Raw genomic sequence first — 22,213 nt, forward strand, 5'->3', positions numbered from 1 at the left:
ACCAAAGGAGGGTTATATTAAATGTGAAGTTATGGATGGGGCAGTGGAGAAGGAGAGAACAGGATGAATATGGGAGACACTAAGGAGGTCAACGTCCCAGGATTTGATAACTGAGTCTGAGGGTTGGCCAGTATGAAGGAAGACTCCGTTTTCTGGCTCCCTCAAGTGGGCGCCATCACTCAGGTGTGAGTATCCAGGGGACAGTAGTTTGTAAGAATTCTGTTGGGGATGCCATGGAGACTTCGACTTGGAAGTGTCTAATCAATGTTTGGTTTTGGAACTCAGGAGAGAGTTCTGAGCTGGAGTTGGAGATCTGGCTGAGGTCAGCATGGAGGAGATGGAAGTGAAATTGAAGTAGTGAAATTGATGGGAGTGAAATTGAGTCAGACAGTTTTTGGACTAAGAAAATGATAATGGAAATGGTTAGCTAGCAAGAGCGCCTCAGGATAATCCTACTACAGGGTAATTCTAGAAGATAACTGACCCTGAGCCATACTATCAGGTTCTTAGAAGGGGGGAAAAACAGTAGAGCTGTAATTAAAGCTATTAGGAGGCTCCTTATATCTGCCTGTCTCTATATGAAATCTGGTTAAATTAATTTACTTGATCCCAGAATCTTTTCAGAATGGAACCCTGAGGAACACCATTTAAAGAGCCAGTAGAGGAAGGATCATGAAAAGAAGACAGGTAGTTGTCTAATATCTGGGAAATCAGGGGGCCAACAGCATGATAAGTTCTGTGGTGGGAACATCCAGTAGAACCAAATGCAGCAGAGAGATTAAAAGAGATAATGTGGAAAATTATCCTCATTATTTAGAAAGAAGAGGTCAATGGTGGATGTTTCAGTGATGTGATGGGAGCAGAAGCCAGATGGCAATGAGTTGAGGAGGCTTTAGAAGGTGGGGAGGTAGAAGCTTTCCTGAGAGGGTAAGCAGATACAATGTGTAGGATCCAAAGGTGGATAAATCAGGATTTAGGGTTGAGAGAGGCTAGCTTTTTTCTCGTCTTTTTCTCCTTCTATATATCCTCCTTTGCTTCCATTCTTCCTTCCATTCATCCAGTGTGCCAAGGCTTTTGGTTGGCTCATTCTTGTAAGATGGTAGTAACTTGTTCTTGAATATAAACGGCATAGAGCCAGCGGGAGAAAGCAAAAGTGATAGGGGGAAAAGGAGGAAGGGAATGAGCATTGGGCTGGAGACGTTGGGTTCTAGTGAACAAGTGGAAGAATTGGCTTCAGGTAGGAAAAGAGACTTCTTTCACCGTGATAGTGAGGAAGCTGGCAAGGATGTTTTGGGTAAGGAGGGTTTTTTTTTAAAATTTTTTATTGTTATGTTAATCACCATATATTACATCATTAGTTTTTGATGTAGTGTTCCATGATTCATTGTTTGTGCATAACACCCAGTGCTCCATGCAGAATGTGCCCTCTTTAATACCCATCACCAGGCTAACCCATCCCCACACTCCCCTCCCCTCTAGAACCCTCAGTTTGTTTTTCAGGGTCCATCGTCTCTCATGGTTCGTCTCCCCCTCTGACTTACTCCCCTTCATTCTTCCCCTCCTGCTATCTTCTTCTTTTTCTTTTTTCTTAACATGTTGCATTATTTGTTTCAGAAGTACAGATCTGTGATTCAACAGTCTTGCACAATTCACAGCGCTCACCATAGCACATACCCTACCCAATGTCTATCACCCAGCCACCCTTGGGTAAGGAGTTTTAAAGGGAGAGGGTATTGAATGTTGGTTGAAAGCCTCTCTTATCTGATAGCTTCAGTCTTCTCTGTGAAGGTGGAGGTGAAGTTAGTGCTAGGTTCTGGCAGGTGCAGAAGTGTAAGTACAGGATAGCCTGAGAAGTTGGGTCCAACCCCAGGGTTTTCCAGAGGCCTCCGGGCTAGGGGTGGGGCTAGGGAAGGGTGGGAAGGCTGAGTGGCTCCTGATGAGATGTGGTTCCAGTGAGAGGGAGTGGATCCATTCCCTTATGGCTTCTGGGGCTCCACACCAACCCCCAAGATCAAGGCAGATTTAGATTGGGAGCTCCAGGGGGAGCTGGGCTGGCCCACAGTGTAAGGGCTGGGGCCTGGCAAGACAAGTATGCTGCAGCCTGGTCTTTGCTTGCTGGAGCCCACAGTCTCATTCCGACTTGAGTTTTGCCGTTGACTTACTGTGTGGGCTTAAGCCAATCACTTCTCCTCCCTGGACCTCCATTCTGTCACCCACGATGGGCTGAAGAGATGATCTTTCCCAGCTCCAAGATGGTGATTCTAGATTCCCTAGCCATGGAACATGCTCCACCCCAGTGCGTTCTGTTTGATCTCATGCTCTTCTCACAAATCAGGGCCACCCCACCCCTCCCCTCCTTTTGGTTTTATCCATTTGGGGTAAAAACAGGTTGAATGATCTTATGTCAGGACACATCGGCTACATATGAATAACAAATGTTTGCGAAATACTCTGGAACTTTACATTAGTGTTGTACAAACCTGTTATCTCCCACTTTATTCTTCAGATGCTTCTTCAGAAAGTGTTCTGAATCACATGCTGAACATTCTAGTCATTGTTCAGATTAACCTAGGTTGAATCTCTTAATGTGAACAATAACCTCCTAATTGATTTCATAATACTGAAGTTTGAAATACTGGGTTTTCTTTGAGGCATGGCAGTATGGCATTGAGCTCTGGGGGCCTTCTCTAGTCATCTACACTTAATGCTTCTGGTTAAAGTCCAACAGTGGCTCGGGCCATAGGCTTGAAACTCTTGAGTCTTTCACTCATGCACCTTGGTGAAAGCTTCTAGGTGCCTCTTGGTGAAAAGAGAATGTAGAAAAAAGATATATTCCGTCTGATGGCTGGGGGAGAGAGGAAAAGGAGAAAGCAAGGAAGGTGGGAGCAAACCAAGTCATTGCAAGCGAGGCCTATTTTCTTGCAATAATCTCCCAGGTAACAGCCTCTGCCTTGCTAGGATCTGATTACCCGTTGCTAGCCTCAGACCATAGCATTATTGTTTTAACATTTCTACCTTCCTCTTTATCCCAGCATGAGACAGGTTGTAGGGGAGGCTGGGGAAGCTGACCCTGCTTGGGGATAAAGAGACAGTTGAACACTCAACAAATCTGGAAGGCACACTTGAAAACACAGTGATTAGAAAATAAAGCCACAAGCCCAGTTAGTGTGCACCTGTGTAATAATGTGCCAGGCCACACGGGGCCGGCACAGTGAGCCCGATTCATTTTCATATCCTCTCCACCCTCCCACCCAAGTCTCTGACTTGGTGTTTTTGTTTTCCACTGAGTAATTCATGCACATTGAACTTGACATCCATGTAACGGTGTGCTGATGTCTCTTTAAGCTGGCTTTTAAGAAGAACAATAATAATAATGGGTTAATAGAAGTGTCGTGAATGATGTGGAAAGCCTGTTCCTGGTACAGGCAGGCTTCTGTGCTTATCTCTAGTCCGCCTGATATTGACCGTAGGCACAGTCACATGATACTGAATTCTCTCGTACGTCCGCATTATTTAGTTAAAAGGGAATTATTCTATGCTGGACTTAAGACTAGGGGTCTCACTCATTGTCCTCTGTGGGCAAATGGGGGAAATAGTGTACACTGTGTTAGGTCCTGGTCCTGGTGCCTTTTCCATGTTCCCTCGTCTAACGGGGGGTGCAGACCTGTGAAGTAAGAATTAGTATTCTCTGTGTGATAAATAAGGAAACCAAGAATTAAGTGATTCCCCAAAGATCAAGTACTAACTGATAAAGCTGGGATCTCAAATGAGTTTTGTCTGACTTCTAAAGCCCCCTGTTTCCACTACACCCAGTTCCCCAACATCAGTGAGCAGAGAGTCACCTGCTCACGCTTCCAGGTGAGTCGGAAGCAAGGTGTTTTTGCGTGCACTTTGACAAATGCTGTATTTAGCTCTCCTGTGTCACATTGTCCGCCTTCGGGATCAGGAATGGAAACAATTAAGATGGCTAGGCTCTTGGTAGTAAATTTAGAACTTCAAAGTAAGTATTTTTGACCCCGCAAGTCTTCTAGTAAATTTGTACATATGGCCACAAAAGATGCGTATTAGGATGGTCTTAGCAGCATTATTTATAATAACTCCAACTGGAAATGACCCAAATCCCCAGAAGTAGAATGGATAAACTGTTGTATTTTCACACAATGAATTGCTACACAGCAATGGAAAAGAAGAATCTACAGCCACCGGCAAAAATACGGATAAATCTCACAAACATAATATTGAATGAAAGAAGCTGGACGCAAAAGAATATACACCACATGATTCCATTATCCATGAAGCATTTTAAAAGTAAGCACACCAGTCTGTGAGTTTAGACATCAGGATAGCTGAGAGAGCACAGGACGGATGCTGGCATTGGTTGGTTACTTGATCCGGGTGCTGCATATGCTCATTTTGTGAAAGTTTGGAGTTACACCCTTAGGATATGTGCATGTTTCTGTATGTGTATTGTTCTTTAATACAATGTTGAAAGATATTCTGACCACGGTAATGGAGAGAGGGTACACTCTACAACCAAATGCCCATTTCCAAACAATTCTGGTGACCTCACAGATAACATTTCTAAGGAACAGTGTCAGTTCCTACCTACAATTACAGCTCTTGGCCATTAAGAGAGCTTCACTGTGCTCCAGGGGTCATTACCCAGCCCCAAAGAGAGCACAGGTAAGACCTGGAAGTTACTTCTAGGACCAGTGTAGTCCTAGTCAGGTTATTTGTGACTTAAAAGCCATGGTGTCCAATCTATATGTGTTTTATAACAATGGCCATGCCTCACAGTCCGTTTCCAGACTCAGAAGGAAGTGGATGGAACTGGTTAGCTAGCAAGAGTGCCTCCGGATAATGCTGTAGGCAAATTCTAGGAAATGACTGGCCCTGAACCATCCTATGAGGTTTTTTTAAGGCAAGAAAAATAGAAAAGCTGTAATTAAAGCTAAAGGAATCCTCCCTGTGTCTGCCTATCTCTGCGTGAGATCTGGTTAAATCAATCTACATTACCACCCAGTCTTCCAGGATGGAATCCTAAGGAACAATTAGAGATCCAATAGAGGAAGGGTATTGAAAAGAAGACAGAGAGGTATTTCTCAAATTGGTGGGAATTTGGGGTCTAACAGCAATGCTGTTTCTTCATTGGTAGGTATACTTAACGTGTTTTTTTTTCTTGTAAAAAAAATTTTTTTTTAAAGCTTTTCTTATTTGAAAGAGCAAGAGAGAGCATGAGCAGGCACAGGGGTGGGAGTCGGGGTACTGAGGGAGAGGGAGAAACAGGCTCCCCGCTGAGCAGGGAACCTGACTCGGGACTCGATTCCAGGATCCTGGGATCATGACCTGAGCCGAAGGCAGACGCTTAACTGACTGAGACGCCAGGTGACCCTAAAATATTGTTTTTATTAAAGAAGTCGTCCACTTTGCACCGTCTTCTTTGGAATATCTTTCTTTGGAAAATCTTCTTTGGAACATCTTTCCTTTAGCGGCTCAGAAAAAAAAAAGGGGGGGTTATTATTGAAATAGAATCTAGCAAATACCTCAAGCTGCGACATGTTAGAAATATCTGTACTTCCATCCAACTGTATAGCAAACCTCCCACACTGCATAATTTGTTCTAATGCTTGTTTCTTCCAGTCTGCAGCAATGTTTTCTATATGTCTTCTAAATATATTTGACTGACAAAAGAATTCATTTTAGTTTGACATCACTTTTTTCCCCACATACTAGAGCAGCCCATTTTATTGTGGCATGAAGAGCAGATGTTTCTGCAGTGGTATGAGACTTTTGGTTTTTCTTTATTGAATTAGGGAAATTTGAAAAGGCTTCTCACATTTCTCATTGTATGCCACAGTATTTTGTAAAGGACTGGTTGAGTATCATGTCTTGAAACACTGCTGAAAAAAATCATAGAGGTTGGTCTTCATGTTCTGGATGCTTTGCTTTTCAGTATCATGGTAAGTACAGTAGCTTCATATGATCATTACCTGATATCTCAAGGTACAGTAGACGCTCCAGGTGAAGTTTAATGTTAATGGGAATGGATATTTGAAATAGTCTCCTTTGTGTTAATGGTCGATTCAGATGTCTTCCTCTGGATCTGATTAGGTCTTCATTGTTCACACCTGATAATGTGGCTGATGCAAGACTCCTGCAAGGACTAGAAGGGTCAGCTCTGCCACGTTCTTGTTGTTCATCTAGGCTTGTATTATTTTTTGCGTTCCTATTTCATTGTGGGCAATGCTTTAAGCCACTTGGTGATCTTGCGAGCATTGGTTTAGTTAAAACTGGGTAATATAATCTACAAATGCCCTTATCCAGGCCCAGGCAAACCACACTATATTACAATAAGCTGAAAGCAAATGCACATGCCAGGGGATCCAGGCCACCCTTCTCAATCGTACAACTTACGTTCTTCCTTGAGGACACCTCATAGACTTTATGTTGACAGAGATAGGGCACCAGTATAAATCCACACCTTAGAATTAGGTATCAGTAATGCTTCTTGTTTTTTTTTTTTAAGATTTTATTTATGTATTTGACAGAGACACAGCGAGAGAGGGACCACAAGCAGGGGGAGTGGGAGAGGGAGAAGCAGGCTTCCCGCGGAGCCGGGAGCCCGATGCAGGGCTCGATCCCGGGACCCTGGGATCATGACTTAAGCCGAAGGCAGACGCTTAACGACCGAGCCACCCAGGTGCCCCTGCTTCTTGTTTTTTAACTTGAAAAATAAATCTAAGCACCGGTGTTGCTCTCTAACGGATTGTGTTGCCCATCCCACATCAGAGTTGTGGTCTCCATATTCTAGATTCTGTCCCCAAGCCAGCAGTGAGGGAGAGAACCGCATTTTCAGACTGCATGTTTGGCCTCTTCTAGAAATGCTCTTTTGAATTGCTTTTTGGTTCTGAGACTCCACCTTGCGTGGAGGGTGTCACAGAGACAAACGTAAAAAACAAGATTGTCTTGGGGCGCCTGGGTGGCTCAGTTGGTTAAGCGTCTGCCTTTGGCTCAGGCCCGTGGTCCTGGGCTCCTGTCAAGCCCTGAGTCAGGCTCCCTGCTCAGCGGGGAGTCTGCTCCTCCTTCTGCACCCCCCCCCCCGCTTGTGAGCGCTCTCTTTCTCTCTCTCTCTCTCAAATAAATAATAAAACCTTTAAAAAGAAACAGGAATTTCTTTATCAGGGTGGTGTTGTTGAGTATGTTAGTTCCACCACAGAGCATCCCCCAGCATGCCCCTTATGGAAGCACTGCTGGAGGAATTTCTATGAAATCCAGCATCAGGAAGTGCTGTGCTTCTCCTCAGTAGCTATTTTGTTTTTTGCTTACGGACAATATTAACTTTGTCTTTCTCTTTGCTTTGACTGCTGAGAGCTCCAAGTCATTTTTGTGACCTGCCCGAAGTGTAGAGAACTGGGAGAGGTATTCCTGGATGCTCATTTCGCCTCTGATTTTTGTTGAAAACCGTATTTCCTCCCTCAGCCCAGATCTTGTAACTATTAAACTTACAAACTTTATTTTTTTGAAGTCACCTCAAGTCCTTTGGGGAAGGAGATGGGATATGAATAAGATATAAGGTTGTTACTGATATTCATTATAAACTCCTTAAGCTCAATTGCCTAAGACAAATTCATTTAGGGTCTGGTATTTTTAAATCTGTAGGTAAAAATGATTATTTTCTATTGCCAGTAGCATCTCTGCATTTCAGGAATCTAAGATGCCATTAATTATGAGATGGTGTCCCATTGCAAGGATGTTACAATGTCAGAAAGTTGCCGACACTGATTTTCAGACATTTCTTGTAAGACCCTCTCCCAATCTCAGAGACATTAAAATGTGGGAGAAAATGTACACTTTTAGAATAAGTGAAATGTAGTATTACTTACAGTACATTTCAGAAGATGGCACATGGGTGTGGGGGGCTTACCGCTTATGGGTGGTCAATGTGTTAAGGAAGCCCAGATCCCCAGGACATGATACAATTTCTGATCTCTGGTCACTGGAAGGGCAGTAATTGCTCCTCTGACCTAGATGCAGGTGTTCAGACATGGGTTTAAAAAATGGACCTCTTAGGAGGGAACTTTAGATAAAGTTGGAAAATAATATTTTTTTCAAGATATTTAAGATAATTTTTTAAACTGTGCTCTGCTTTTGCTTTTAACTAACTTCAAAATACTCATCCTCAACAATAGAAAAATGAGCCAAGGACAGATTATTCTCAGAAGAAAATACAAATGGCTAATAAACATTTGAAAAACGTTCAGTCTTTTTTGTAATCAAAATAATGCAAATTGAAACAGCGTGATGCCATTTTTTGGTCTATAAAATTACAAAGATAATACTCAGAGCCGGTGAGATGGCAGCAAGCTAGGTGCTTTCATACATTGTAATGTGAGTATAAATGAGACAGTTTTTGTAGAAGCTAATTTACCAATACATGTTAAAATGTTCTACAAATATTTATCGTTAAAATGTTCATACCCCTGGCCTAAGTAATTCAGTTCCTAGGCATCTATCCTAAGGAAATAATCAGAGGTTCAGAACTATGTTTAGAATGTTATTTATATTAGTAAAACATAAACAACTTAATATTCAACAACAGAGAGAGATTTAAATAAATTATGGTTTTTCTATTCAGTGGAATGCCTTATAGCTATCAGAATCAGTGAGTTAAATGGGAAATAATTTGTACCTTCTCATTCTGCTGTGTACCTGAAACTTCTCTAAAAAATAGTCTATTAAAAACAATAGTGATGTGATTTTGCAGAAGCCTTGATTCCTGAGAGGGTGGGGGATGTCATGAAGTGGCTATGGCTGGTGCATTTGAGCAGCTTGGGTCTCGTTACACACCCTGCTGGAGCCCGATGTCATTAGTGTGGGGTGGGCCAAGCCCAGAGGAGGCTGCTAAGCATAGTGGGTGACCAGTTACCCAGAACCTTTGGAAAAGGAAATAACTTTAATGAACGGGCTATTCTTCACATTTATCTTACGGCTTAATTTAACCATGGGCTATGCTGTCTCATTTGGGGTTACCTGCTAATCTCGCCTCTCAGGACCTGCACCAACCAGCGCTTGCCTCCAGGCCAACTAGGGCTTCTCCCTTCATGATTCAACTTCCTTCACCTATATTGTATTTTCTGGTGCCACTTGCAAACTTTCAAAATAGAAAAATGAACAGATAAGTCAGGTGCTGCTGCTTCCCTCCTGTCTTTTTAATTTTAACATCCTATCTTTGGGATATGATGCCCTTGCTTTTCATTGTCTTGCCTAAAAGAATCATGCTTGGGAATTTGAGGCTCAGGGCTAGGGGAAAATGGGGTATGGAACCACCAGATAACACCCTTAAAAATAGGAAGTTGAAGACTACATGACAGAGTAATCCTGACATACTGAGTGGAAAAAAGTGTCCGTGTAGTTAAGATTCCAAGGTTGTTAATATGTATGCATAATACATCAGAAAGGCCTAAAAGAAATCTAGAAAGTGCTAACAATGGTTATATTTGGGAAGTAGAATTATTGGTGAGTTTTGCTTTTCTTTGTTTATTTTCCCAAGTTTTCTATAGTATATATCATGATAAGAAAAAGATAGGAAATACTGGTAATTGTATTTCTTATTCAGCTTAATCATTATCAATAATTCCCTTTCCAGTTCTTTATCAGTAATTATTCTCTCCATTGATTCTAAATTCCTCCATTCAACAAATGTTTACCCAGAACCTTCTGTCTGCCAGGTACTGACCTAGGAATTAGGGATATAGCAATGACTAGGACAGTTCAAGTCCCCATTTTCTTAGAGCTGGCAGCAGTCTGGGGAGGTTGGCCATAAATACACCAATGTGTCCTCATTAGACAACCAGGACCTTGCCTCAGCCTGCACTCATGCTCTGAGCTGAATGGATGAATCTAGTCTAGTGGCTTTAGATATCATTTATATGCCTATGGTTTCTAAACCTGTTTCTCTAGCTTAGTTCTCTGTCCCCAACTCCAGACTTGTAAAGCCAATTACTTACCTGATGTCTTCACTGGGAGATCTAATAGGTATGTCAAACCAAATGTGTGAGAACAGAATTCTTGATTTCCCCAGCCTATCCCTCCCACCCTCAAACCTACTCTGCCAGTGTCTTCCCCATGTTAGGAAATGGCAAGGCCATCTTTCTAGTTCTTCGGGCTGGTAACTTTGCAGTGATCTTGACTCCTCTCATTCTTATACATTCTACATTCAATCAATTACAAATTTTATTTATTCAAAATCTATCCAGAATCCGACGACTTCTCACCACCTCACCCTGGCCCCAGCCTCCATCTACCTAGTCTTGCCTGATGATTACACCAGTTACCTTAGTGGTTTCCTTGCTTCTGCTTTTGACCTTTGAGGGTTAAACCTCAGCATAGCAGCCAGGTGGTCCTGTTAAGACTCCGATCATATTACTCCCTGTTCACAACTCTGATGGCTTCCATCTTCTCAGTGAAAGCCAGTCTTTACAGCATCCTAAAAACCCCACCCCATACCATTGGGTGTCTCCCATCTCCTTTGTACCTCACCTCTCTGGCTGTATCTCCTACTACTTTTGTTCACTTCCTCCAGGCGTACAGGCCTTCTTGTTATTCCTGGAAGAAGCTGGGCATGCTACTGCCTCAGAGCCTTTGCACTTGATTTTTCCTCTTGCTTCTGCTTTTGACCTTTGAGAGTTAAACCTCAGCATAGCAGCCAGGTGGAGTGTTCTTTCTCTGCATGGATCAGTTGATCCTTTATATATTGACACATATATCAACTCCCTTGGCTGTCCTATTTATGGGTGAGCCCCCTACATTTTTTATCCCCCTTCCTTGCTTTAATTTTTTCTAAGCACTATCACCTTTTAACATATTATGCATTTCACATTCTTTTTTGTTGTTCATTATCTTTAAGGATCACAAAGGCAGGGTTTTTCAGGTCTTCTTATGTTCCCTGATGTATCCTCAGAACCTAAAACCAGTGCCTGGCACACAGCAAGCCCTCAAGTAGTGTTTGTTGGATGTTGGAAAAATGCATAGAAGGTAGATACTATGAAGACAATTTGAATTGTTTTTAAAAGCTCAGATGAATTTTAAATGTTCCATATACCTGAGAATAATATCATTTAACAGTTTATAAATATAGTTGTTATTTTGTAAAGTACTCCTGTTTTCCTTTTAGACATGTTCTCTGACATTTGGAACACCTGATCCTGGATTAAATTTCCTGCATCTCTGAATTCCCAAGATAGGATATATTTCTTTAACTTTATTTTAAAAGTAGATAAATTATATGAATGTGTTCTCATGTAAAAATAAAACAAAATAACAGACATAAATGGAGTAAACAATGAAAACATCCTTTCATCTCTTCTTCCAATGTGGTCTTCTTCCCGAGAGGTAACCCCAGTTAATTTGTTGTGTATCCTTCTAGGCCAGGGCTGTCCAATAGAACTTTCTATGATGATAGGAATGTTCTATATCTGTGCTAATATAGTAGCAACCACTAGCCACCTTTGGTTATTGAGTGCTTAAAATGTGGCTGGAGTGACTGAGAAACTGAGTTTTTAATTATATTTCATTAATTTCACGAAATATAATCTGAGTTTAAATAGGCACATGTGGCTAATGGCTACCCCCATTGGGCAGTACAGTTCTAAACTCTTTCTCCACAGTTACCTATTTCTCTCTCTCTCTTTAACCATAAATGATATACCATATAACCTGTATACATATTACACATAGTGCTTTGTCACTAGGAAAGGTCCTAAAAATTTTCCTTGTCTGTGTGTATGTATCTTACTGTTTTTAATGGTGCTTATTACTTCATAATATGTGCCTGCCATACTTAGCTAGATGAAAAATAGATATTTCTTGGTGCAGAGCCATGTGCTAGGCGTCCTTTTTCTCCATTCCACTGGCATCTGTCAAAGCTTTGCGGCAGCTGCCTGATCTGAGATTCTGCATAATCACTGACACAGTCCAAGAATCTAGTGATTTACATATGTTGGGCCTAGGGTCAAGTATAAAATCTACTTTTTCTTCCCTTTCTTCAGAAGATGAACATATTCTGATCTCAAATAAAATCATGCCTTAAGAGCTATGTTCAGCAGCTGGTAAATACAAACCTAACAGAATGAGACTGAAGGCTGCGATTTTGTGATGTCTTTTTCTAATTCTGAATTTGCAGTTCTAAAGCTGGTGAGTCCTGAGGCAGAAGGCCTGCTTCTTTCTGAAGTCCCGTTCCCATCTCTTGTGCAAATCCTGATGAAAATGCCGTCATGTTGCTGTAAAATTCTTCCCTACTGGAAGACGTTCTTGAGATGGTTATGACTTTATTAACTATGGGTAATTCACTTTTCAATTGATCACTGTGCTTCTAACATGCCTCATCAACATTTGCTAGTGAACACTTATTGAGCCTGGCAGCCATACTATTATATATACTCTGTCAGTCAAGGCCCTGCCGAGAGACAGACGGCACACTCTAAATGGGAAATAGGAAAAACGGTTTAATAAAAGGGACTATTTACAAGGATGTGGGCAGAGCTTCAGGAAACCTCAAGAGATGGTATGCACCCTCAGCCTGGAAATGTTAGGGGTTGTCACTCCTAGGCATGAAGGGGTCAGGGGAGACGGTGGTTACTAGAACTTTGCAGAGCCCTCTATATAAAGAGGGGCCTCTCAATGGAAACTGGATTTTGGTAAGAGGACAGAAATAACCTACTGCTTCCTAGCAGGGAGGAAGCCAAGGGGAAAGATAGCCTGAGCTCCCTCTTGCCCTGCCCTCTGGTGTTTTGTGTACTTCTCATGGACCCCACCCGACGTGAAACAGAAAGGCAGTGGAGCCCATTAGTGCAGTCCATACAGGAAGCCATACAGAGGAGAGCAGAGAAGGGTCCAGAAGAGAGTAGATTCTGGAGAAATAGAAGGAAGATATTACTCATACATACATCATTTCATTTACTCCTTACAACAGCTTCATGATGTAGAACATTAATTATCTCCCTTTTATAGGTGAAGTTACTGAAGTTTAGGTTAAGGAGCAGCAATTTTTAAAAAAGATTTATTTGAGAGAAAGTGGTAGTAAGAGCGCATGAGCAGGGGGGTGGGGGGTAGAGAGGGAGAAGGAGAGAAGCAGACTCCCTGCTGAGGGTGGAGTGGAGGGAGGGGGACTCGATCCCACCACCCTGAGATCATGACCTGAGATGACATCAAGAGTGGGCTGCTTAATGTACTGAGCCCCAGGACCAGCAGTTTTTTAAAAATCATATTTAAAAAAATCAAATGGATATTAAATAATGGAGCTAAGATTTGAACTCAGGCCTCTATGAGTGGATTGTCCTATTGCAGTTAAGAAGAGCTTAGCATAGGGGATGTCTGAGTGGCTCAGTCGGTTAAGCGTCTGCCTTCAGCTCAGGTCATGATCCCAGGGTCCTGGGATCGAGCCCCGCCCTCCCTCTACTTGTGTGCGTGCCCCCTCTCTCTCTGACAAATAAATAAAATCTTAAAAAAAAAAGCGCTTAGCATAAACAAGCAATTCTGCAGCTGGCCGTCGGCATCAGCAGTACTGTGCTACATTCTGATTGGTTGGTCAGCTTACTGTCTGGTCCACCGATGCACGTTGCTTAAGTACAGGTTCTACTGACCTTTTTTTGCACTCAGATGTTTGCATTGTATATTTTATGTAACATCTAATAGCTTTTTTTAAAGAATTTATTTGAGACAGATATATATATGTGTGTGTATATATATATATATGTGTATATATATATATATAGAGAGAGAGAGAGAGGGAGAGAGAGAGAGCGAGCAGGAGCAGTGGGGAGAGGCAGAGGAAGAAGGGCTCGATCCCAGGATCTGGAGATCATGACCTGAGCTGAAGGCAGACGCTTAACCATCTGAGCCACCCAGGCGCCCTGTCTAATAGCTTTAAAAGAAAAAAAAAGTTTATTTAAGCAATCTCTACACCCAGTATGGGGCTTGAACTCATGACCCCAAGATCAAGAGTTGCTTGCTCTTCCGACTGAGCCAGCTAGGCACCCCTTGTAATGTCTAATAACTTTTAAGTAAATATTTGACAATGTCTAATTGAACACATTCTGCAAATGAAATGCCCGTCTAAAGTCTTTCCCTTTAAAAAGCATGGCTGGGGTGCCTGGGTGGCTTAATTGGTTAAATGGCGGACTCTTGATTTCAGCTCAGGTCATGATCTTGGGGGCCTGGGACCATGCCCTGCATCAGGCTCTGTGCTCAGTGGGGAGTCTGCTTGAGATTCTCTCTCTTCCTCTGCCCCTCCCCCCACTCACCCTCACTCACTCTCTCTCAAATAAATAAATCTTTTTAAAAAAAGCATGATGGGAATATGGCTTTGGTATGATACCCTACAGTTGACATTACCAGAACCTATATGATAAATAGGCAACATACTCACATGCGGTGACTAGGTGTTCTGAAACCCTAAATCAGGTAGTAAGAAGTTTAATTGCAGTAGAGCTCCCAAGTCTGCGGTCTGGCAAGGTCCTTGCACATATGAGGTTCAGGGCAGGGGGCCAGGGCTTCTTAACCCTTTAAAATCCTTTGTCTTTGCTGCTAAACATAAAAATTTCATGTGACTCCCCAACCCTGAATTTAGAATATGGCTACATGGGGAGGGGCATAGTCTATCCTCTGATGATCTCTACCAGTTCAGAGGCTTAATTTCTATGATTTGTATGTTAAAAAGGTAGGGTTTTTTTTCCAGGTATGAAATTACTGAAAATTGAATATGCCTTTTCAAACTCCTACCTCCTCCCATTCTAAAAAGGCCACCCTTCACCTTTGAGGATTGCTGTCCCAGAGCTAATTCTGTTCCTTCTTTTATTTTTCTCCTACTTATGCACCCTCCAAACATCTAGCATCATATGAAACACATAGCAGATGTTAGGAAACATTCAACAATGTGATCTGGCTGATGTGGGGTCTAAGCTATGGCTAGCCAGTAACTAATGATATGTCAGTCATCTGACCTACTACACCACATCTGGGTGAAACATATGGTCCCGTCCTTTGGTTTTTTCAATTAATCGTTTGCACCCCCCCTTCGCTAATTACCAGAAGTCCATTGTCTCCTTTGTGAGGCCCCTCTATCCTAATTGTCTAAGAATCCTGAGAGTTTCCTCAGTTCAAAGGGAGCCAGAAAGGTAACTGAGTCTGAGGGATGTAACACTGATGTTACTTCGTGTTGCCATTTTGGTGTCTCTGTTGAAGACAGGTTCTGTAGAGTCCAGTGGAGATAGCATCTATCTTAGAGTTGGAAAAGCTAATGAGCTAATACATTTAAAGTGCTTAGTGTGTAGATGGTTGCATGGCACTATATAGGAACTCAAAGATTTAGCTATTATATTACATTATTGAGCCTCAGTTTTATGTCTGTCTTAGGGATTAGACCCAGAGGATCCCTGGAACCATCCCAGCTCTGGCAAATGGTAAGGAAGAGATGGGGGCCTGGGTCCTCAGCAGGCTGGTATAGGTGGGTAGATAGATTTATAGATAGCTTGGAGTCCAGGTTGGACCAGTCCCCACCTCTCCCTGGGGCCTCTGGTTATCTTACTCTTATTTTCCTACGGTTGGTTTGCCCCTTGTAGGTGGAGGAGACAGCATCCGAGTAGCTTCAGATTCCTTGTAAATCAGATGATTTGTTCTGGCTCAGAGAAGGAATTCTGGGGTGTTTGGACTGAAAAAATGTTGGCTGAAGTCACAGGGCTGGTTGTTGGTGGCTGGGCCTTAACCAAGGTCTTCCTGAATGTAGAACCTGACTCTCAACTGAGGGGGTAATCTGCCTCATTTTGGAAGGCAATGTTCTGGCAATGTTCACAACAAGTCTGTGGCTCATTCATAATATTTGCATTCTCCCCATTCCAAGCACACTGCCTTGTACATACCAAGAAATAGCCCTTCTCCCTGTCAGCTGCTGTTAAATATGATCACATGCTCACAAGGACATACGTGTACACATGCACACATAGCTCATTTATGAACTCTGTCTACCTTCAGTCTCTTTGCTTCTTTCTTTTTCCTACTTCTGGGCAACAATAATTAAGAAAAAATACAGAGTACATATAAACCTTTTTCTTTACCTTTGAGTAACTACCGTTACTTTACAACTTTCTCTGTCTCTGCTTTACTTACCAGATTTCACACCCTCTAGAACACACCTTTCTTGGAAAATGGCAACACCTTATCTTTTCAATAAACTTTGCACCTAGCACATAAAAGATCTCCAACTAGTAATTTATTTTAGATCATGTGAAAAAGATTCATTGTCCATGTATATTAAAGGTTAATGAATCATTAATCAAAGCTAACCCCATTTGCCAATCCATTTACCTATTTAGGTTGTGTCCTAAAAGTTCACTCATGAGTCAGTTTGCTTTGTTTCTAGGGGGAAACTACATTATCTATTATTATAATATATAGTATTATATATTATGATATATAATAATAAATACTAACAGAAATAATAATTGCCACAATTGATTACCAGGTACTTTATACACATTATTTCTTTGTTTTACAACAACCGTATGAGATAGGTACCCATTTTACAGATGGAACTGAACTTCAACTAAGGAACATCTATCCATCCATCCATCCATTTATTTATTTATAAAGATTGATTTATTTATTTTTTGGTGGGGAGGGGCGGAGGAAGAGGGAGAGAGAGAATCTCAAGCAGACTCCCCGCTAAGTGGGGAGCCCAATGTGGGGCTCAGTCTCACAACCCTGAGATCATGACCTGAGCTGAAATTAAGAGTTGGATACTCAATGGACTGAGCTACCCAGGTGCCCCTTATTTTTTTTTAAGATTTATTTATTTGAGAGAGAGAGAGAGAATGAAAGAATGTGAGTTGGGGCAGAGAGAGAGAATCTCCAAGCAGACTCCCTGCTAAGCAGGGAACCTGAGGTGGGGCTCGATCCCATGACCCATGAGATCATGACATGAGCCAAAATCAAGAGCCGGCCACCCAGGCGCCCCTCTTAAAATTACACAAAGTCAAACATATTTCTTGTCCTGAAGACAGCACCTGCTAAAGGGGCAAAGACAGGCCACCCGTGGCCTCCCTCGCCATTCCTTGTCCCTTTACCAGCCACAGCCTTTGGGCCCCAAGTGGGTGTCTGATTCGATGCCAGCCTATTCTGGTTGTGTCCTGCTTTGAAAAGATGAGCTCCACCAGTCTGATTCTCCCTTAGGAATCTGAGTGGGGAAACATGGAAAGAAGCAGTAAGTTGGTTGGAGCTGAGGCAGAAAGACTGAGAAGTTGAGTGAATGTTAGGAAGGGAGGCCAATTGTCACATGTGAGCTGCTGGGTATAGGGGAGTAGAGGCCTGCAGAGACTTGAGTGTAGTGGATGGGTGTAGGGGAAATGGGAGTGGGACAGAGAGAGTCACGTGCAGGGAGCAGCCAGGTGCTCCGCACCCTGGAGCCAGACTCTGCACCTTTCCTACTTGCCCCCCCCAACAATTTCTATGCTGGGAGAGACTTAAAATAATCCTTCATCTCTTGAGCTGTCTTGAAGGAGAGTTGGTTCTTTTCGGTCAGAAGAACCAAATTAGAACACACAGCCCGTAAGTACTGGTAAGGGGATTTGAACCGCGGTCTGTGGGAACAGTCTCTGTTCCTGTCACTGCACCCCTTGGCTATATTACAAATGCTGCTCTGACCCACCGTGGCCCACGAGGTCACCTTACTGGATCTGGAAAAGAACCAACAATGGACCCGTGTCCTGAACTCATGTCCCCAGTCTTGGTTTACTTTCAGAGCCCTGAACAGGAAGGTGGGGGTTAAGAAAATCTCAGGCAACTGGAAAGTCTCCAAACCAGTCTGGGGAAGGACTCCAGCTTCCAGGCAGAAGGTGCTACAATGGGGAGGGGGTGGGGGTGGGGCAAGGATAGCTTCTTGGCAGTGCAGAAGGGCCCCGGGCTCTTCCACGACTGGAACTGGTCTTCCCCCTACTTGCTAGCTCCAGTTCTAAGACCGCGCCTGACATACAGTCGAATGAGTGAATGAATGATTGATGAATGAGTGAGTGGCTAAATGACTGGCAGAAGTGGGTCACGGCCCCTCTTCAAACGTGTGCATCATTCTTCAGTCATCTTCCCCAGTTAAGGAACACCTGTGTCTGTCTCTGAGCAGCAATTCATGCAGCACTATGAGTACTGTGGACAGTGACTAGTCACCTTCAGCTTCAACAGTACCGGAGCTGATGGAGTGATGCCCACGATAATGCCAGAGTTCCGAGACGACACACGGACAACCCTGGACTGCACTTGCCCTGTTTACAAAAACACCGCTCCCTTTGTCTTCCTCTGGAGAGAGTGAGGTTTTCATTTTAAGAGGCTGACTAAAAGCTGCAGAGCCACTTCCTGGGCAGTCTTCCAAGTGACTAATCTCTCTCCCAGCGCTCCCCAGAGCCCCAACCCAGGCTGCCTGGGGCGGGGCCTCCAGCTGGCTGTGGCCGTGGCCGTGGCTGTGGCCGTGGTGGTTGGAGCTACCGCAGGAGCAGTTATCTGCAGCCCGCCAGAAAGGCTGGGCCCTAGGCCCTCCCGGGGCACGGATAACGGCTTTGGCCCTTGCACTGAAGTGACATCTGAGTTTGTGATTGGCCAGGCTGGTGTGTGTGAAATACGGGCGATGTCTGCCACACTTCTGAGTATGGCATTTCTTCCTGCCGAGTACCCCGGGCTGTGGGTAAGTCTAAAGCCTTGCGGTCTGCCCTGGGTGGTTGTGAAATGTCAAAGCCGAGCACTGTGACTTTCCAAGGGCATGACTTAGCATATTTCATCATCCTGCGGGGCCTCAGTTGCCTTTTCTGTGAAGTAGAGATGGTATTCTCCTATATTATGGAAGGATAGGAGAATGTAGCCATCCTAGGCTGTTGCAGGACCAAGAAGAGAGAACCTGTCAAGAGTATCTCCTTTGGTACCTGGCATATAGTAGAGAGTGCAGCACTCTCATGATTTCTCAGCATCAGTCAAAAAAAAAAAAAAGGTTTCAGTGACAAAGTCCCTGTTTTTATCTCTAAATGGTATAATATTTTTCTGAAAGACTCAGTGGCTATATTCTGCTTCTTCACCAAAGAACCAAGCCTTCGGGGAAGATAATGCCAAAGGAAAGTTTGTCAGACTATATTCCCTTTCTCTTTTTCCCTTCTAGACCCTGACTGCACCTGCCCCATTTGCCGATGAAACCAGCTGCCAGTGCCAAGCACCCCATGAAAAATTGACCATTGCTCAGGCCCGCTTAGGAACACCAGGTGAGGCTGTACTTCTTGTTCTCTGAGTGGGCCCTGTCCTGACCTTTAAAGTAGCAGAGGGGCACCTGGGTGGCTCAGTCGGTTAAGCGTCTGCCTTCAGCTTAGGTCATGATCCCAGCGTCCTGGGATCAAGCCCCACATCGGGCTCCCTGCTTGGTGGGGAGTCTGCTTCTCCCTCTCCCACTCCCCCTGCTTGTGTTCCGTCTCTCTCTGTCAAATAACTAAATAAAATCTTAAAAAATAAAGTAACAGAGTAGGCCCATCATTACTTGAGCACTTTCAATCGGAGAGTTGAATCTAGAGATTTATAGCACAGTGCAAGAAGGATAAACACCTATACTGAGAAACTGGACCAACCAAAGTAAGCAGGTAAAAGAGCAGGAAATGGAGTCCCAGGCCTGCCATCTCCTAGCTCTACAGCTTTGTGCAAGTCAGGAGAACGATCTGAATCTGTTTCATTTTGTGTCAGTACGAACATTGATACCTGCCTGCTTCACAAGTTTTCGGGGGTGACAAGATTTGGTTCAAAACACCAAAGCAGTTTTTAAACTGTGAAGGCTTATACAAGCCTAGGCTATTATAATTATTATCATTTTTAATGCGTTTTAAAAATGTTTCTCTGATGGGGCGCCTGGGTAGCTCAGTTGGTTAAGCGACTGCCTCCAGCTCAGGTCATGATCCTGGAGTCCTGGGATCGAGTCCCGCATCAGGCTCCCTGCTCAGCAGGGAGTCTGCTTCTCCCTCTGACCCTCCCCCCCTCTCATGTGCTCTCTCTTTCTCAAATAAATAAACAAAATCTTTAGAACAAACAAACAAACAAAAAACGTTTCTCCAAGGGTACCTTAAAGAGCCTGGGCTCTACGCTAAACGTTTGTTGATTCATTAACTCCTTTATACCAGAGATGCCTAGAGATTGAAAAAGACCTATGAAGGACCATCCCGAGAGCTCAGGCATACCTCGTTTCGTTGCACTTCGCTTCAGTGTGCTTCTCAGATGCTGCAGGGGTTTTTTGTTTTGTTTGTTTGTTTTTACAGATTGAAGGTTTGCGGTAACCCTGTGTCGGACGAGTCAGTGGGCGCTATTTTTCCAACAGTATTCGCTCATTTTGTGTCTCTGTCACACTTTGGTCATTCTTGCGAGAGTTCAAACTTTTTCATTATTCTATATGTTAGGGTGATCTGTGATAAGCAATTATGACTTGCTGAAACCTCAGATGACAGTTGGCAATTTTTACTATCAGGTGTTATTTTTAATTAAGGCATATACATAGAACTTTTTTTTTTTAGATATAATGCTATTGCATGCTTAATATACTACAGTATAGTGTAAACATAACTTTTTTTTTTTTTTTTAAGTAATCTCTACACCCAGCTCGGGACTTGAACTTACACCCCTGAGATCAAGAGTTGCACGCTCTACCAATTGAGCCAGTCAGGTGCCCCTAAACATAACTTTTACATGCACTGGGAAACCAAAAAATTCACTTGACTAGTTTTTTTTTAATTTTTTATTGTTATGTTAATCACCACATTACATCATTAGTTTTTGACGTAGTGTTCCATGATTCATTGTTTGTGCATAACACCCAGTGCTCCATGCAGAACATGCCCTCTTTAATACCCATCACCAGGCTAACCCATCCCCCCACCCCCTCCCCTCTAAACCCTCAGTTTGTTTTTCAGGGTCCATCATCTCTCATGGTTCGTCTCCCCCTCCGACTTACTCCCCTTCATTCTTCCCCTCCTGCTATCTTCTTCTTTTTATTTTTTCTTAACATATGTTGCATTATTTGTTTCAGAGGTACAGATCCGTGATTCAACAGACTTACACAATTCACAGCACTCACCATAGCACATACCTTCCCCAGTGTCTATCACCCAGCCACCCCATCCCTCCCACCCTCCACCACTCCAGCAACACTCAGTTTGTTTCCTGAGATTAAGAATTCCTCATATCAGTGAGGTCATATGATACATGTCTTTCTCTGATTGACTCATTTCACTCAGCATAACACCCTCCAGTTCCATCCACGTCGTTGCAAATGGCAAGATCTCATTCCTTTTGATGGCTGCATAATATTCCATTGTGTATATATACCACATCCTCTTTATCCATTCATCTGTCGATGGACATCTTGGCTCTTTCCACAGTTTGGCTATTGTGGACGTTGCTGCTATAAACATTGGGGTGCACGTACCCCTTCGGATCCCTACATTTGTATCTTTGTGGTAAATACCCAGTAGTGCAATTGCCGGATCGTATGGTAGCTCTATTTTCAACTGTTTGAGGAACCTCCATACTGTTTTCCAGAGGGGTTGCACTAGCTCACATTCCCACCAACAGTGGAGGAGGGTTCCCCTTTCTCCGCATCCCCGCCAACATCTGTCGTTTCCTGACTTGTTTTAATTTTAGCCATTCTGACTGGTGTGAGGTGGTATCTCACTGAGGTTTTGATTTGGATTTCCCTGATGCCGAGTGATATTGAGGACTTTTTCATGTGTCTGTTGGCCATTTGGATGTCTTCTTTGGAAAAATGTCTGTTCATGTCTTCTGCCCATTTCTTGATTGGATTATTTGTTCTTTGGGTGTTGAGTTTGATAAGTTCTTTATACACTTCGGATACTAGCGCTTTATCTGATATGTCATTTGCAAATATTTTCTCCCATTCTGTCGGTTGTCTTTTGGTTTTGTGGACTGTTTCTTTTGCTGTGCAAAAGCTGTTTATCTTGAAGAAATCCCAATAGTTCATTTTTGCCCTGGCTTCCCTTGCCTTTGGCGATGTTTCTAGGAAGAAGTTGCTGCGGCTGAGGTCGAAGAGGTTGCTGCCTGTGTTCTCCTTTAGGATTTTGATGGACTCCTGTCTCACGTTTAGGTCTTTCAAGCATTTGGAGTCTATTTGTGTGTGTGGCATAAGGAAATGGTCCAG

The 22,213-nt window shown here is 43.1% G+C and overlaps 1 protein-coding gene across 9 annotated transcripts in view; it reads left to right on the top strand.

Moving 5' to 3' along the window:
* Positions 1 to 22,213, top strand: part of PCYT1B (phosphate cytidylyltransferase 1B, choline) — a 143,815-nt gene that overhangs the window by 33,269 nt on the left and 88,333 nt on the right. For 8 of the 9 annotated variants that reach the window (XM_028122571.2, XM_028122569.2, XM_028122570.2 and 5 more), the window contains one exon: positions 19,187 to 19,286. In XM_028122571.2, the coding sequence (XP_027978372.1) occupies positions 19,187 to 19,286 (100 nt within the window). Of the gene's footprint in view, positions 1 to 18,483; positions 18,722 to 19,186; positions 19,287 to 22,213 lie in introns of those variants that run through there. The other variant, XM_028122573.2, reaches the window with a different exon arrangement.

Source organism: Eumetopias jubatus, unplaced genomic scaffold (genome assembly GCF_037043125.1).
Source record: "Eumetopias jubatus isolate StellerSeaLion01/CBP00866 unplaced genomic scaffold, mEumJub1_p1.0 scaffold_11, whole genome shotgun sequence".
In the NCBI taxonomy this organism is placed as follows: domain Eukaryota; kingdom Metazoa; phylum Chordata; class Mammalia; order Carnivora; family Otariidae; genus Eumetopias; species Eumetopias jubatus.